At 38.0% G+C, this 15,315-nt stretch overlaps 1 protein-coding gene across 1 annotated transcript; it reads left to right on the top strand.

Annotated features, from left to right (window-relative positions):
* Window positions 1–962: 962 nt before the first annotated feature.
* On the top strand, window positions 963–3,105 carry LOC107598732 (POU domain, class 4, transcription factor 2-like). Its single transcript, XM_016290149.1, has 2 exons — window positions 963–1,791; window positions 2,097–3,105. Exons 1-2 carry the CDS (start codon window positions 1,576–1,578, stop codon window positions 3,030–3,032), a joined length of 1,152 nt encoding a protein of 383 aa, XP_016145635.1. The 5' UTR covers window positions 963–1,575; the 3' UTR covers window positions 3,033–3,105.
* The last annotated feature ends 12,210 nt before the right edge of the window (window positions 3,106–15,315 follow it).

Here is a 15,315-nt window from a genome sequence, read left to right as displayed (position 1 = left end):
TTAAACAAATTAGAACATGATTAAAGGTTTTTAATGAAATCACTGATGAAGTAGTCTAATTAGAACGAAGATATGATAATAGCCCGCTGCGACGAGTATATAATTGTATTGGGTTTGCAATTAAATCCTAAAGAGTTGTAAAAAATCCGCTTTTCTGTCATTAATGAAATACTTCACATAGTGTAGCCTGTTCTGTTGGGACATCAAATTCATAACACACGCTCAATGATAACTCAAATGGCTTTCCTATTTATTATTTCAATAACAGGGAAAACTAATAAATTCGTCAACGCGAAGCAGATTTTTTTTTTCTAAATAAAATCAAAGCAGGTTAATTACTGAATGACTCTCGAACAAATATAAATCTAATTTAAATTCAATATTTCGACATTTCACCGGACGTGATTTGTTTAATGCGTGTCGGTATATCAAATGACCTCGCTATAATGGAATGATAGTCGTGCGTTTTACTTTGATTTATTTCACCCAAAAGGGACAGCAGATGATGAAGCTGTCTATGGTGATTTCTTCATATTCATCCACGTTTCTCCGACCAAGCTTCCATTCACGAATGAAATAGCACAGACTATTTCTAATATATATATATATATTTATCATAATGAAAGTTTGGTATTATACATAAACGTTACAGAATAATTACACATGCACGTCTGTTCAATATACAACGTATGTTTAAATAAACCTTCTTGATATTATTATAACACTGAAATATTTAACTTAAGAATACAGTTCTGCTTTCATTGTATTTCTTTAACCATGGTGCTTCCTCAATAACTTTATTGAAGTAACATACAATACCAGCTCCAGTCATTGCAACTGCCCATGCGCAGTGTCCCCAGCGGCGCGCTGGCTAATGAAGAATAATAAATCATGAAAGGTTTTTCAGGTACAGCCGAGAGAGTGTGTAAGAGGAGAGGGGGTGAGCGAATGGGTGAGCAAGAGAGAGAGAGAGACGCAGCCTGCCCTTCGCCTTGGAGCACAGACAGATCGAGTCCCCGCAGCATTGAATGTAGTCGACTGCCACCTTTATCTCATAATCAAATTCAGCAAGAATCGGGATAAAGGTTAACGAGCGATATTTGGTTCTAGCAACGTCGTTCTGGAGATTTGCACGAAGAGAAGAGAAGAGAGAAGAAACTTTTTGCACTCGTTTTAAAAGCGTGAGCAAAGACAAACTCACCAAAGACATCAGCCTCCGCTGTGACAAATGTAAGATAGTTTGTAAAGGCGGAGGAACATTTCTGTGGAGCGTTTTGGTAAGAGTTGACGTGATCTTTGAAGGAGTTTACCGACAGGTTGCATGGCTTACTGGTGCTCGCGGCACGTCTCTAGACACGGCACGCGACGAAGCGACCAGGAGATCGTTCTCTCAGACCATTAGGCAGCAGCACTAGACGAGCTATCTAGAGACGTGGTGCATCATCCTCTTCACGATCGTTGCAACGCCAGAGACTTGAGACTTCCACGCAGCGACTGGGCTTGAACTCCAGTCGAAGAAGAAGAAGGCGGAGTCTTAACTTATTAAAAGGAACTCGCCGAGGCTCGGTAGCAAATATGATGATGATGTCTCTGAACAGCAAGCAGGCGTTCGCCATGCCCCACACCAGTCTGGCCGAGCCCAAATACTCCAGTTTGCATTCTTCGTCCTCTTCCACTTTGACTTCCAACGCGCCCTCGTCCTGCTGCGCGACGTCCAGACACAGCAACTCGATCATCAGCAGCGGAGGCAGCTCGGAGGCGATGCGCCGAGCATGTCTCCCAACCCCACCGGTACGTATTCTGCATAATCACCGCTTAAAGGCACAGTTTGACAGCCCACTTTTTCTGCTTGATGTTTTTTTCATGTCTGCACAGCAAATCATCCAACACCTCCATTTTTCCCTCCCAACTTATGTATTCAGCCGGGTTTGCCTTTCGTATTAATTTTTATGACCTGGGATGTTGCATGTGTCTTGTTTTGTGTGTTCTTTTTTAGGATTTCTTTTTTTTTTTCATGCTGGAAATGTTTTAAAAGCACGGAGTGGAGCGCGAATTCCCTGCTGACAGTTATGTGTGCATTCTATTTGCAATTGCAGAGCAATATATTCGGCGGATTGGATGAGAGTTTGTTGGCCCGCGCGGAAGCTCTGGCGGCGGTGGATATAGTCTCGCAGACCAAAAGCCATCATCACCCTCCTCATCACAGCCCCTTCAAGCCGGACACAACCTACCACACCATGAACACGCATCCGTGCACCTCGTCATCTTCCTCTTCGTCGTCCGTGCCCATCTCGCACCCGTCAGCTCTCGCGGGCCATCACCACCACCACCACCATCACCACCACCAGCCGCACCAGGCACTGGAGGGCGACCTGCTCGATCACATCACCCCAGGACTTGCACTTGCTGGAGCCATGGCCGGGCCAGACGGCTCGGTGGTCTCCACGCCTGCGCACCCTGTCCACATGGCAGGCATGAACCACATGCACCAAGCTGCCATCAACATGGCTCACGTCCATGGGCTGCCATCCCACATGAGCTGCATGAGCGACGTGGATGCAGATCCCAGGGACTTGGAGGCATTCGCTGAGCGCTTTAAACAGCGTCGGATCAAACTCGGCGTGACACAAGCGGATGTAGGGTCAGCGCTGGCCAACCTGAAGATTCCTGGCGTAGGCTCTTTAAGTCAGAGTACCATCTGCCGGTTTGAATCACTCACGTTGTCCCACAACAACATGATCGCCCTGAAGCCCATCCTGCAAGCCTGGCTGGAGGAGGCTGAACAGTCGCACCGGGAGAAACTCAACAAACCCGATCTCTTCAACGGGGCCGAGAAGAAGAGGAAGCGGACCTCCATCGCGGCCCCCGAGAAAAGGTCCCTCGAAGCTTATTTTGCTATTCAGCCGCGTCCATCCTCAGAGAAAATTGCAGCAATCGCAGAGAAGCTGGACCTCAAAAAGAACGTAGTGCGGGTTTGGTTTTGCAACCAGAGGCAGAAACAGAAACGCATGAAATATTCGGCCTGCATCTAGCTCGACCAGAAAACCAACATGACGTGTCGAGAGACTTCTAAAACTGTTTAGAGACGATTTGTAAAATATTTCTTATCTCACACCTTTTCAATCATCAATAACTTGTGCATTGAACCAGAATTTCATGACATTCAAAAGAGACATTTGAAAATACCAAATCACTGTCGCGTATTACGCAAAGGGGATGTGGACTCATTTAAAGGATCGTTTGACTGATCAAGTAAGACCATTCGTTTTTCCTCACTTATTCTAGCACACTTTCTATATCAGAGGAGCAAGACTCTTTAAACCTCAATCAGACAGCCTGCCTGAAGCTGAATAGCATATTTTAGTCATTTACCAGAAAGTGTTGTGTATCGAGCTACACGTAACACCAGTAATTATTATAAACTGATCAATTATAAACTGAGAGGGGGAAAATACTTCAGGTCAAAGTAGTGGCAGTGTCTTGTCAGTTTTTCTCTTTTAAAATATTTCTTTCTCAGCATGTCACGCTTCAATCTGGTGTTAAGTCAGGGTTCATTAGATAAAAAGAGGACATCACAAATTAAGTCCACGAACGATTCTGCAACATTATTAGATAACACCCAAACAGCTCCTTGTAAATTATTGATTTAGCTGTTACATGCATAGTTTTGTCTGTCGTCTTCTTAATTCCACTTCTGTGATTTTAGTAATGATAACCATAGCCTACAGTTAGGCAATGGGCGATAATAATATCCATATTTTTCTTGTGAAGGCATCTTTGCTATAACTAATCTCTTAGTTATTCAAATAGAACATATTGGATATACTGAACACGAGGAGAGGTTCAGTTGTTTTAAGTAATGGGATTTGTTCAGCCAAATATCTGTTGCAATACGCCTGCGCTCTAACGTTTCTTATGAACTATTTATCATGTGAGGTAATGTTTACTTCATTACATATTTATTGGGATTCCCTCCACGTTTTTGCTTGAGAAAATCATATTGAGACAACAAGGAAAACGTGGCCCTCTGCAAATGGGGAAACTGCTTGAAACAGGCCACTTTTATTTTATGTTGTCTTTCGTTCTTCTAACGTTTCGAAAAGGCACAATCGAGAGATATATGAGCACATTTTCTTTGAAATTATTTTCATGTATGTTATCTGCTTATTTATTTGTATAAATATACGCGTATACTTATGGAGTCGTTGCTTGTTAAATTCACCATGTTGAGTAAAGTTTTCTTAATGAAAAAGATGAGTTTCATGGACGCATTCACGTAAAATGTAAATATCTCATTTGGACATATCCGTACAGGTATTTGCTGTATTGCTGTTTTAACTGCGGTAACTGTAATGTCTGTTGCTTTAGGTTTAATTGTCGGATCAATTCATTAATTTATAACATCGATGTATATTTAAGTTACTATTTGATAATTGAATTGAACTATGTGTTTCATTAAAGAACAACATTTTAACATTTTATTGAACGTTCTCAATGGGTTCATTTATATTCAAAGGCCTAAACAGAGTTTTCAAACATCTGACGTTTTCAAGGACACATTTCATGGACTATGTTAAACATAATTGAACCGTTTGCCTCCATATTGTATTGCTCATTGTGTGGATTACACGTGTCTTTACCACCAATGTGCAATTTTCTTATTTCTCTTGCAAGATACAAATGGGTACTCAGATTAGTTTAGTATATTGCTGTTTGCCTAAAAAAGACGTCTTGACATCTTCGTGAGCTGTAGAGCTACGCTTGGTATTTCCACGAACGACTTGCTGCTGCTAGCATTCGCAACCCTTAGAAGCCTACCTGAGAGCAAATGCTAATATTCTATTAGAGTCTAATCATGAAGTCTATAGAGATCTAGGGAGGTCCCTCGAGCACAGCGCTGCCAGATGTCAGGCCGCCAGAAAAACACCTCGCCTGCCAACGTGCCGGGCTCCATTTAAATCCACAGTCGATGGTTCTCGTTCTTCTGCCGACATAGGCAGCCCTTTGAAGACTGACTCAGTTCACTGTTAGGCCGTATGAAAAAGAAAAAGAGAGAGAGAGAGAGAGAGACGGGAGTGTCATCTCAGTAGAGGCGCATGTCATGGCATTCTAGGCGTACCAATTGCTTTCAGCACCACGGACAGCCGCCTGAATAGAAGATGTTTTGCCATTGATGTTTCATGCCTATTTTCAAGGGATTTAGCAGATGATGAATGCAATTTGCATTTCGTTTTGCTCTTTTGAAAAACACGAATGTAATATAAATATGTTCGCAAAATTGTGTTTATTATTATTATTATTTTATCAATTTTTTAACGCCTTTGAAAAATGACAACATAATTCTTTTAGCTGGGAAAAACACTCGGAAAGTATTTAGTTAGGCTTAAAAAAAAATTCTGGGATTTATTTATATTTTTATAGATTTTTAAAAAATGTTTTAATGTAATTAATTCACTGACTGAATAGACCCTAAAGTTCTCCTCAATTCTAACCAGTTTCAAAGGAGGAAATCAGTTCTCCTAAACGAGATTATCACTTAACACGATAATATGAACGAATTATTAAATTACACATGGAATTATGAAAATCAGATAATTACTAAGTAAGTAATCATTAACTGGAGCTGTTAATTACAGCCGGGCATGGAGGGCTGGACGTGGAGAGGCTGGTCGGGAATGGAAATGAATTTCGTGGACGAAATGGCCTATCCCGAGCGAGCTACCCCCTAATTAACTTTCAGATAGGTGCGAAAATTATCGATCGATTTTTTTTAACGCATGCATTCAGGGGGAACCAGAGAGGTAGACTAAACTATAGGAACATTTTGTACACACACTGGTGCGCTTACTTTTCAATATTTCCAAGAAAAGCGAATGTGTCACTTTATTAAACTGATCCAAGAGAGGGCACTGACCTGTTAGCGGCATAGCATACATGTGATTCTCATGCTTTAAAAACCAAGGTGGTCGCGCTCAGAAACGAAAGGGCAGCGCTGTTTTCCTTTGTTATAATTAGGTCGTCTGTTTTCTTTCTCTTTCCCCCTGAACATTTCCCCCCTTTCATAGGGATAGTGATGAAATTTTAATGAAGCCAGGGACTGTCTTGCTCCGCCTGGGGACCTACGAATAGAATATTTTAACTGTACATTTACCCCAAGTGTCTGCCATCAAAGCACGTTAAGACAAACCACAGGCCTCTGACGTGTTGGAACCCCTTATTTAGTACTTGAACATGTATTGTATTGTCACTGATGTCCACTGTATTTAGATTTGTTCCCCTCCACAGGCATTATTGGTATAATTTAAAAAAAAGTTTTGTAATAGGTGTAATAATCGTAAAACATCTTAAACAAAACAAATCACTAATGCATGTACGAATACACAAGTTCACCATGTCTTGAACTCCTCTCTCTCTCTCTCTCTCTCTCTCTCTGTCTGTATCTCTCTCTCACACACACACACACACACACACACACAGGTTTGTTTTTACGGTTTATGGGGACTCTCCATAGGCGTATTGGTTTTTATACTGTACAAACTGTATATTCTATTGCCCTACACCAACCCTGCCCCTAAACCTACCCATCACAGGAAACTTTCTGCATTTTTAGATTTTCAAAAAAGCTCATTCTGAATTATTTATAAGCCTTTTGAATTACGGGGACACTGAAAATGTCCTCATAAATCAGCTTCTCGTTGTAATACCTATGTCATACCCATGTTATTATACAAATTTGTGTCCTCATAAACCACATAAACATGCACACACACACACACATACGTGTAAAATAACACTGGCCAAAGGCGATAAAGAGTTTTAAGCATATATGATTAAATGGATAAACCAATAATTGTGATGATAATGAGCGAAATACAAAATCTAGAATAATAAAACCATAATGCAGACCTTTATGCTTTGAAAATATTGATAAATAATATTAGCGTAACAATAAAAAATAGCAATAATACTACAGTGAGAAAACTACTGCCAATTCTACTGCAACACAAAAGTCATTAACAGATTTAGCTTTAGTACAGGTTTGTCACGTCTCACAATATTTAGCCTAGCCTGCCTGTTATCATAATTTGAATTAACTAATTAAATTATTTACAATTATTCGACACAACATTAGCCTGAGGGTTTATTTGCACTGATAAAACCATATGAATCTGATTCGATGCATCAAAAAACAAAATAGCCAGATTTTGGGATATAGGTTTATTTTAACAAAACATAAAAAAATATTAATACTAATTTACTTTCCATATTTTTCTGAAACGATTCCGTTTGCGGTGCGTCAGGTGAACAAATGCAATTTTCTAAAGCGCCTAATGAACAAATGCACACACTGATTGAACACCATTCTTATTTAAAGCCAAATCAGTTTACTATCCTTACGCTGCAAGTACACCCCACAGAATGTGGCATACTGCTGAAAAGTGTGTCTTCAAAAGAGGCCTATGGTGATTAAATATTAAAGAGTCTAGGATGAGCATGTTTTTCGCCCAATTCTGGTTTTCTTCCTGCTCGCCAAGAAATTCATTTAGGCTTTAACGCACAACACGTTGCGTTCTCTTATTCGCAGAGGCTGTTGCGCCGTTCCAAACGAGCAAGTCGCAGTTAGATCGCGCATTTGGCAATAATGAGAAGGTGGTAGAGCTGTCTGCTGGATGTGTGTGTTCATTGAGGTTTGACAGCCGTGCTCCGCTGCAGATCTATTCATCATACCCGCAAGGACTGCCCCTCTCGCTCTCTCTCTTTCTCTCTCTATCCCCTCTGTCCTCAGTTTATACAGAACAGAATCATTTACATAAAGTCCTTAAGGCAAATAACTGTTGGGGGCTCTAATTTATATCTGATCGAAAATTAGCCGTCATTATGCGCCCCATTAGCCGCGTCTTTAATGTGCTTCTAAGCATCATTTGTCAAGCAGCTTGTTAATATCCTTCAAGTCTTTAAAGTTGAGAGCTCATTAAAAGACTCTGCACCCTGGTATTGATGCTATTTTATAAAATTCTGCAAAGCGTAAAGGACCGTTTAAAAGTTTTCTCTTTCTCCTACTGAATGATGTATGGCTTCCTGAGCACTAGGCAGGATACACCATTGTTTCCAGTCTGAAAGTCAACAAGACAGATATTTAGCGGGAAATCACATCTAATTTTTCGCAGTGTTAAGTAAAATTATGAGGATATCACAAAATCATGTAGGCTAATTGGGTTCTGGCAAGTGAATTAAGTTCTAACACGCAGTATAACCGACTTGAAGGTTTGCAAAAATTACTTTGAATCTAAATCATAAATTGCATCCGTAAGTAATTAAGAAAATAACCCTTTAAACACACACAGCATACATTCTAAAAGTCGTACCAATTCAATAGAAAACATATCGCATTGTACATTGTATACATGTCTTTTATTTCTCACCTTATCACATATTAAAATACCACACGTATGTAACTAAAACTGTTAACAGGCATAAAAAGAAAACAATCTTCAGATAGGGCGCCACATAGTGAGCCTTGTCTGATTTCTCCTAGAAATAGTTGACCCCCTAAAAAGTCACTGTATAATTCGCACATTGTCAATAGGTAATGTGTTCCTTATCATGATCTGTCGGCCATAATTAGGCACGTGCCGGGTGCTGTCTGCCCGTGGGTGGGATTTAACGGGTCCTTATTATTAGTTAAAAACTCAAAGCGTCCCGTCGTTGCTTCCGTGGACTCCTCCAGGCTAAAGCAATAAAGCGCGTAATTAGAATGCTAAAGACAGATGTAAATAAAAGCAACGAGACAGCGGTGAGAGATGAGGCGCTGGGGTCAGGTTCTCATCAAAAACCCAGTTGGTGTGATGACACGACGCCCGGCCATGCGCCAGAGGCCCGGGGCTACAGCGACAGACCACAGGCAGAACGTACTAAATGACTTCGATGGAGTGCGCATAAAACCTAAAAACGTCTTTTAAAAGTTTCTGACTATATTGCATTATGCATGCATGAAATGCACCCAACGAAACGTTATATAAGTATTTGTGAAATATCACGTATAGCCTTTTCTTAATATGTTTATCCTATTATTTTGTCTCTTTATTAATTAATTAATTACGCGCAGTCTAAATGTTGTCTTATTTTGTAAAACTACTTTCAAAATATAAACACATGTTGTTGTTGTTTTTTTTAGGGATTTGCAAACAGGTACTTTTAAAATAAAAAAATTGCTTATTAAATGTGTCCATTGAAAATAAAAAAAAATATTAAATACGTTTGTAACCCTTTCCCTTGTTTTATGTTGTAATTCTATATATTTGCACTTGTTATATATATATATATATATATATATATATATATATATGTATATATATATGTGTGTGTGTGTGTGTGTGTGTAGCATTTAGATAAAAAAAGATTATCAGTTTTGTTCACTTTCTTTTTTCGGTTATATAGTGAGCTTTAATTCCTTCGCATTATCATAGAGTCTCATTGTAATGTTACACCCTCAATTGATGTAATTGTTTCACACACTGGGGGTGTGTTTCATTCAAGCTAAGAGAGCAGAGATCTGGGCCAATGAAACAGACATAGAGAAAGAAAGAAGAAAGAGAGAGAGCTGCCCTGTTTAAAGAGCTTTCACTTGTCTGTCTGTTCCCTCTCTTCACTAATGAGATGTTCAGTAGAGGTTTACCTGGCTACCCATTAGCTGGGCTTTATTGTACCCCAGCCGCCTCTACTCTTGTTTTCTTTCACTGCTCACATCACTAATCACAGATGCTGGAAATGCTGACTACAGAATACGGAAGGAAAACACGCCACCATTCACTAACTGTAGCCTAAGGTACAACACTGCAGTACTTTGTAAAAACTGGAAGTGTCTCACTTCAGAGAGGTGAACATTAATATTAATTATTATTATTATTGTTGTTGTTGTTGTTAATGTTAATGTTTTTATCAAGCAGTAAAGCAATAGTATGCTCTTAAGAAAAATGGTTTTAAACAGTACCATATTGGAAATCTTCAGCTTGTAACAATAGCAGAACCTTTTTTTTAAGTCTCCATAAAGAACCATGCTTTGAAAGAACTATATAGAACCTCAATGGTGTTATAAAGAACCTTTTTAATAAATGTATTTTCCAAATGTTATTTGTTTATTTTTTACTGTTTATTAATATAATGTGTTTTAGCTCTCTATCTGTCTGGACTTATATTATGAAGTCTCTATTAGTGTTTTTCAACAACAAAAACAAACAAACAATAAAAAAAACTGACAGCAATTTGTGAATTAGGTACTTTTGTATTTATTGAGATGGGAAACTGCATCAAAAATGACGGTGCCAAAAGCAGACATTGTGAATTGACAGTATGTGAGCCCGTTGCAATATAAAAAGGCATGGAATAGCTTTTAATGTTTTTGTGACTGGGCATATTTATGCATAAACCCAAATAATTATAAAAGAAAAAAACTAAACTTTACAATATGGATCAAACATTCAGTGTGTTTGTCACTTACTTGCTTATTGGAGAAGTATCCTCAATCGAACAGAGATGCTCACACTTGCATGTTCCGTGAAAAAAAGAAAGAAAAAAAAGACATGATTACAAGTTACAATTTGACAGTTAAAATTTCTAGACATTTTAAGAAGGATATCAGGTACCTGAGAGTGTGTTGACAGTCGGTTGGATCGTTGAGCTCCAGATGATCAATAATGAGGTGGCTTTGAAAATATATATTTTTTTACTGTTACAGAAAAACAGAAAACAAACCTAAATTTTAAAACAAAGAACCATTTCAGCATAGACGGGTTCTTCGGGACGACATGGATCTTACTAGAACTGTTACTATGTGTGAAGAACCTTTACATAATCGTTTAGCTAACTGCTTCTATAGAGCTCAATGCTCTTTGACAGGTGTTGGGGAAAAAAGGCTTGGAATGTAATTAAAAATAACCTATTCTCAATACTTGAGGCAGCTGATTATTGTGCCGAAATGCAGTTTGTTTACTTATACCACAATGCAGGCTAACACTAAACACAACAAGGATCTGCCTACATTTTGCACATGATGGATTTATTTATATGTTTGTTTGTATGTATGTGTGTGTTTATTTGATTATTTATTTGTTTGTTTGTTTGTTTGTCATAGATATCTATATTTCTAACTTATGGTTAAATCAGGATATGTAATGGTGAGAGAGTTTACAATTGTTAACACTTAATAAATTTAACCAAGGATAAATAGCTTAAATTACCTGTAAAGCGTTGTTTTAAATTTATTAGATATGCTTAAGTTAACTTACTACCATTGAATGTAAACTAAGCAGTTAATTTTTTTTCACTTCCACAAATACATTGCTTCATTGCAATATGTCATCTAATGCATATAAATATTAGTCTTTTAACATATGACAGGGGAAAAAACGGAGTGTTTTATACTGAATTACATCCTTGTAGCAGTAACAGTCTCCAAAGTATCTTTATAAAAGGCTGATTACTGTTCGAAATACATCAACTGATGGCTGCGGGCTACCAATGCTTGTGCTGCTGAGTTGTAGTCAGGGAGAGTTTTGTGGTATCATGACATGTTTTGGAGCAATTGACAATCATAAACATTTGGAATATTCTGTCATGTAAGGTTTTGGCCTTTGAGAATCAAAGTGTCACTTTAAAGTCATTATTTAGTCATTTTATCTGCTGCAATACCACACTAACAATCTTCAAAATGAAAAAAAAAATCATTTTGCCAAAGGTCCATTACAGTTTGGAGCACTTGGCCCACTTCATAATGGGGGCCACAAATAATTTCTGCACTCGGGTGCAACATTGCTTTGTTTTGCTGCTAGTTTGAGTCACATGAAGGGACACAAACAGCTGTAAACAACAGAGCAATCAGTGTCCCATCTGCTACTATGGCCCACTTACATGAACGTATGTCGCCACTTCTTTTACCCTGTGCCAAGCAAGTGCCTGAGGACACGAGTCCCCAAGAAAAGGACCCATTTTCTGAGGAAGAAAAATGTAGAAAGAAAAAAGTTGTTTCTATCTCAGAGACATGCTAGTTTACAATTCTATCTCATTGCCTCACATACAATTAATGAATTACACTGAGAAGTACATTGAAATGAGAACATCTTCTGTATTTTTTATGTCATGATGAAGACATATGCACTTTGTTGTCTTTGGCACTGTGAAATATATTTCTGGGGGAAAAAAAGATACTGTTTACTGGGGAAGTCGTGGCCTAATGGTTAGAGAGTCGGACTCATAACCCAAAGGTTGTGGGTTCGAGTCTCGTACCGGCAGGAATTGTAGGGGGGGGGAGGGAATGTACAGCGCTCTCTCCCACCTTCAATACCACGACTGAGGTGCCCTTGAGCAAGGCACCGAACCCCCAACTGCTCCCCGGGCGCCGCAACATAAATGGCTGCCCACTGCTCCGGGTGTGTGTTCACGGTTTGTGTGTGTTCACTGCTGTGTGTGTGCACTTTGGATGGGTAAATGCAGAGCACTAATTCTTGGTCACCATACTTGGCCACATGTCACGTCACTGTTTAGAGAGGAAGTGCTGGTAACTTAGCAGTCAACAAGTCTGAGCTATCAACACAAATACTGGGGGACTGAACAACGTTACAATTGCAAACATACCATCATGCCTTTGAAAAAGACAACAAGGTGCTCCAGAGAGTCATTTCTAATATAAAGTCTCTGCCAAAGGATACATAACAAATACTTGAGCAAACCATCATCCAAAAATGCAATAAATTACTTTTTTATGAACACAATTAAGCACCACTTTGTTATTGCTTCTCACAATAAACAGTACTTAATTTCAGGGCAGAAAAAACAGCAATCATTAATTATGAATTGGCAGGATGATACAATGAGCAACCCAAGGAGAGGTAAGCTCTGCTCTCTCTATTACTTAAACAGAAGCATCCGCTGGGAGAGGAGCAGTATAACCCATGGGGCAAAGACATACTGCTGCATCAGTTCATCTATTCCATTAGCCACTTTAGTATTTGCATTAAATTACTGACGTTAGGTATGTTTGTTGCTCTTAATCAAGTGTTAATTCTAGATGTATTAAATAATTTCTTGTAACACTTTATAATAAGGTCCCATTAGGTTCACGTTAGTTAATGTGTAACATTAACAAACACGAGCAATACGTTTGTTACAGCATATATTAATCTTTGTTAATGTTAGATATAATCATTTCATTGTTGTCTTATATTAGCTCAGGTCAATTAAATAATATTAAGAGAGATTTAAATGTAATGATATATTATTAAATGTTGAAATTAACATTAACTAACCTTTATAAATACTGAAGAAGTATTTATCATTGTTAGTTAACTAATGTTAAAAAAATGCAACCTTATTGTAAAGTGAAACTGAATTATCCTGCCCTGTTAATCTTTATTGATTGTATAAGTAACTTGATTGTGAGATATTCGTTCTAACAAACAGAGATATCTGACTGAAAAGTAACAGTCACTGATGACATATTGTGAGTCACTCATTCTGAATCTATATTGTGAGGTACAACAAAGTGTAATGGATTATTGAAAAGGAAAAATGTAGGGTGGGACTTGATTTGATGCATCAGTTATTGATTGGATTTTGAGATGTGGGCATTGCACTCAAAAAATGGAGGCAGATGAACATGAGCTTGTAGGAACGGGTTTAAGCAGACTAAATAATTGGAGGAGACAAACATCACCAGAGAGAAGGACTATCGTTTTCACTGGACGGTCCAGATATGACAATTTGATTAAACATCAAGGTCTAGAAAAACATTAAGGTCACACTTTAGTTTAGGGACTAATTCTCACTGTTAGCTAAATATTAACTATGACTTTTGTCTCAATAAACATGTAATTTGCTGCTTATTAATAGTTAGTAAGGCAGTTGTTAAGTTCCGGTATGGGGTAGAATTAAGGGATCTAAAACATGGCCATGCAGAATAAGGTATTAATATGTGCTTTATAAGTACTAATAAACAGCCAATATGCTAGTAATATGCATGTTAATAAGCAACTACCTAATAGTGAGAAATTGTCCTTAAAATAAAGTGTTAGCAAAATTAAATTGTTCACAATAAGATCTATAATATGCACTTAGAAGATACATTTAATTAAGAGTAGGTTTATACAACAACAATGTACAAAACAAAAGGGAAAGTTTAGCATTTTTTAAGTTTCAAGTACACATGACAGTGTTTTTAAAACAGGTATGTTTACAAGAATCCACGAAAATGACTAACAATGTTGTATTGTGCATGCCAGGCCAGTAGTTGGCATGCAGTGTCACTTTGTAATGAAACACTACTGCTCTCATACCTATAGACTAGGAATGTGCATCTCATGACTCAAGCCGATACGATACGTATCTCGATGCATAGCCAACGATACGATACATTAAAGATACATATGAAGCAGCTACCGATGCGATGCGATACGATTCACCCCTGTTACGATGCAGTGCGATCCGATTTCGATTCGATTAGATTCAAAACAAAGCGATTCGATGCAATACGATGCAATGGAGAAAATATGATCACTTTTAATGCCTCGAGGCCTGTTTCATTAAACAAGTTAATCAAATAAGCCAGGCTTATTTCAGTTAGTCTGACTCATTGTCAAATTATTTGGTTCCATAAAGCAAATTTAATATGGGTCTAGGTCAAGCTTAGTCACTGTGGCAACTTATGCTGGGAAACTAACCTGGCCTAAAGCAGGTTAACTGTCAGACTAAGCGGAGTTCCTCTACCACTGACCAATAGGAACCCAATGATATTACTACTCTCTCTTTTTTTTTTTTTACAGTTTCAAGCCATGCAGCCTTTCTCTCTGGTTTTATTACAGCTGTACCTTTTATAGTTTGCAGAACAGATAGCAGAACATTAGAACATTACAATCTAAAACTGATCTTTAAAGCATTTAAAATAACTCAATTAAAAGTTAAAATCACTGAATTAAAAATGAAAATAAATAATAAAGAAAATGACTATATTTGAACTGCTATAAGAAACACATTAACTCGTTTGAGCTTAGTAATTAGTACTGAACTAGCTTACATTTGATTTACCTATTACAATAGTCCACTTACAGTTACTGCTATCATAAAAATACACTTATATGTAGGTTTAAAATTCTACAAAAGACACATTTAATGTCCAGCAACAAATATTTTAGCAACATGTATATTTTACTCATTCACTCGATATGTTTCTGACATTTACAGATGAAAAAAGATATACCTGTGACATGTCAGTTATGTACTGAGGAAAACACAACGTCTCAAATGCATTAAACAGCACAGATATAT

This window comes from Sinocyclocheilus grahami, unplaced genomic scaffold (genome assembly GCF_001515645.1).
Source record: "Sinocyclocheilus grahami isolate Dianchi unplaced genomic scaffold, SAMN03320097.WGS_v1.1 scaffold255.1, whole genome shotgun sequence".
NCBI classification, from domain to species: Eukaryota; Metazoa; Chordata; class Actinopteri; order Cypriniformes; family Cyprinidae; genus Sinocyclocheilus; species Sinocyclocheilus grahami.
The sequence above is the reverse complement of the archived record's forward strand: the minus strand, read 5'-3'. Positions and strand labels throughout refer to the sequence as shown.

Bases quoted from the DNA above. Each gene is read 5' to 3' on its own strand.
- LOC107598732 (XM_016290149.1), top strand. From the start codon at position 1,576: ATGATGATGATGTCTCTGAACAGCAAGCAGGCGTTCGCCATGCCCCAC. The intron at 1,792-2,096 runs GTACGTATTCTG...TTGCAATTGCAG, and splicing joins CATGTCTCCCAACCCCACCG to AGCAATATATTCGGCGGATT.